Source organism: Ixodes scapularis, unplaced genomic scaffold (assembly GCF_016920785.2).
Source record: "Ixodes scapularis isolate PalLabHiFi unplaced genomic scaffold, ASM1692078v2 PGA_scaffold12__126_contigs__length_90152505, whole genome shotgun sequence".
Taxonomy (NCBI): Eukaryota; Metazoa; Arthropoda; class Arachnida; order Ixodida; family Ixodidae; genus Ixodes; species Ixodes scapularis.
The window spans coordinates 26,577,678-26,580,721 of record NW_024609838.1 but is presented as its reverse complement, the minus strand read 5'-3'; the positions used below and the strand labels follow the sequence as shown (position 1 = coordinate 26,580,721).

The 3,044-nt window shown below is 54.1% G+C and overlaps 1 protein-coding gene across 1 annotated transcript; it reads left to right on the top strand.

Annotated features, from left to right (window-relative positions):
* The first annotated feature begins 367 nt into the window (after nt 1–367).
* Nucleotides 368–2,067, top strand: LOC120839468 (serine/arginine repetitive matrix protein 1-like). Its single transcript, XM_040209738.3, has one exon. The coding sequence runs from the start codon at nt 388–390 to the stop codon at nt 2,065–2,067; it is 1,680 nt and encodes a 559-aa protein (XP_040065672.1). The 5' UTR covers nt 368–387.
* Nucleotides 2,068–3,044: the final 977 nt, after the last annotated feature.

The window sequence follows — 3,044 nt, the reverse complement described above, 5'->3', positions numbered from 1 at the left end:
GTTCTGAAGAAAGAGGCCCGAAAGGAATTGTGTTCCTGAATTTTTGTAACGATCTTTTCAATTATTAATGAAGGGGTTTAATATGTACGATTGACTATCCTTCCCGCTAAGCTCGAGTAAATATTTTCTTCTTGTCGTTGGTGTTATTTGTTTAAGTAGTAATAATAGTTATAGTGATTTACTAGAAACGGTATTACTGCAGTGAAACGTAACCAACTCGAACTCTCGGATGCGGTGGTTGACCTCCCGATTTGTCCTGGTGTCTGTGGTGTCCAGATTGCCTGGGTCGTGATATAGTTTCCGAAAGCCGCAATAGCTTTTACTTTTTTGGAGAGATCGGCGTCTCGTTCAACGAGCGGCGAATATCTGCCAGCCCTTTGCCCCAACATGGAGGTCGTCGTCGAGGGAGAAGTCATCGCCCCGGAGGACCTCAATGCGGACTGGATCCCAGTCCATACGGCCAGAAAGAAGGCTCGACAGCCGAAAGTACCCTCACCGAAGCCATCGAACCCAGCCGAGCGTCTGGCTTCCCGCAGCTCGCCAAGGCCTGGCTCCAAGCCGCGCCCGCCGCAGCTCCCAAGACTACCTGACGACGACTACAAGATCGTCATTCGTCCACGTGGTGGCCTCAACCTAAGCTCCATGAGCACAGGCAAGCTGCAAGACCTTATCTTCAACGCTGCCCAGACCAACTACGACGCCGCACGCGCCGACCAAATCCGAATCAACGCTACTCAAAACTCTATACTAATCAGCACCCCCTCCGAAGAGCGGGCGCGCACGTACTTCAACCTTCACACCTTACGCATCGGAGAGGAGAACTATCCCCTGGCCACATACGTAGCAGATCCTGCCAACACCTCACGCGGAATCATCTTTGATGTTCCAGAATACGATACACCGGACAACATCAGCCGATACCTAATCGACTACAATCACGACCCGGCTATCCTCCTTGCCCGCCGGATGGGAAAAACTAACTCCGTGCTAATAGTCTTCGACAGCCCGGAGGTGCCCCACTGGGTCAGCTACCACGGGGCCCCCTACCGCTGCGTACTATTCAAACACAAGACGGAGGCCTGCAATATCTGCTGGAAGATCGGGCATAGGGCAGATGTGTGCCCCTCACCGAGAGCCAATAAGTGCCCACGCTGCGGAATCGACAATCCGCCCACTGACCACGACTGTGAAGTGAAATGCGCCGTATGCCGAGGACCCCACCCCACGGGTTCCCCGAGGTGCAAGAAACGCTTTCAAGAACACCCTGCCATTCGCCGCCGTCAGGCACAACGCCCGGTCGGCGATTTCGGCAAAAGTTCAACCCCACCGCCCCCCCGTGGCAGGTCCAGGGAACGCAAATCAGTACCCTCCGAGCCCGGATTTCGATCCCGGTCCCGTACTCACTCCAGACCCCGACCACGATCCAGATCCAGGTCCAAACCGCGCCAGGTCCCGCAAGACGAGCCGCCCCGACAACCAGCGGCCACCAAACAGGTGAGCTGGGCTAATGTGGCCTCCGGTTCCACGGGTGGTGATGCCAGAGACAACGAGCTCGCGGCTCTACGGCGAGAGGTCCAAACCCTCACGAAATTAATCACTGTCGTTCAGAAGGAAAATACTGAATTACGAACCCTAATTAAACAGAAAGAGGTTACCCCTCCAGCACCCACTCCTGTCCCTCTCCCACAACCCGTTGCAGTCGCCATACCCTCGCCTGATAGCGCCGCCCAGCCTACCAAGCGTAGAGCAATCGATACTAATGACGTCCAAATCGTAGACGAATTACGCCGACTCTCAGAGTCAATGACCGAAATGTCTCGCACTTTCAGTGCCAGACTGCAAACCTTAGAGCAAAACGTTCACAGCCGTTTTACGGCAATCGAAGGCATTGTTTCAAAGCGCTCCTCCGAATTGGCCCAACTCACCGGTCAAATGGACCAACTCACCAACCTCTCATCCCAGGCAGGGTCCTCCAATCCTCTACCACCCCCACTATCCACACCCTACCTCCAACAGTGCATCCCTGAGTATGGCTTTACCTCTCCCCCACCCGCCACGCCTCAGTAGACACCAAACCACTATCTGGCAATGGAACTGCCGCAGCTTCCGACGGAAACGTGGCAATCTCCAACATTACATACAATCCCTCGAAACACCCCCCGATATCATAGCGATTCAGGAAACCCGCGGCCTGGTCAAACTTGCCGGCTATAGAACTTTCCAAAATCCTGATAATAAGGAACCCAATACCGCCATCCTCACACGTAGACACCTAACCGCTTCATACAAAAGCCTTGGCGGAGTTGGCGTCGAGCACAACTTCCTGGAGATCCTTCCGCAGCGGAAAGGCGACCCCCGTCTCTATATACTAAACGTATACAGCCCCCCGTCGGCTCGCAAACACAGATTTGGCGTTCTCTTTTCGCGTGCCCTAAGGGAGGCGGGTCCTCACGGCCTGGTCATAGTGGGAGACTTCAATGCCTCCCACACGGCATGGGGTTACAGGACATGCACTCCCAAGGGTCGGGATATATGGACCCAAGCGCAACAACACCGTATCACCCTGGTAACGGACCCCCTCCAGCAAACACGAATAGGTACCAGCGTAACGGTTGACACGACACCGGACCTAACGTTCACACACAACACAGCCCTCTTAAACTGGCGAAATCTCGGAGAACCGCTAGGTAGTGACCACTACATACTTGAAACCACGGTAGGGGGGTGCCTTGGAAAATCCCGTCGCAACCGCCTCCGCATTACTAAATGGGACGACTTTAGGGCCAGTAGAGAGGCATCTGCAACCGAAACCATTGCCAACCTAGAAGAGTGGGCCTCCACTCTCCTAACAGACATTCAACTGAACACCACGGACATCCCAGACGAAGCCCACTTAGAGGCAATAGACGCCCGCCTCCTTCGTCTCTGGGAGGCGAGGTCCAGCCTACATAAGCGATGGAAAACTCAGCGGCACAACCGCAAGTTACGCCGCAAAATAGCCTACTTAGATAGAGAAATTGAAGAATATTCTCTGAAGTTACTAA

What these genes read in the sequence shown, in the direction of transcription:
- LOC120839468 (XM_040209738.3), top strand. Translation starts at nt 388, where the DNA reads ATGGAGGTCGTCGTCGAGGGAGAAGTCATCGCCCCGGAGGACCTCAAT.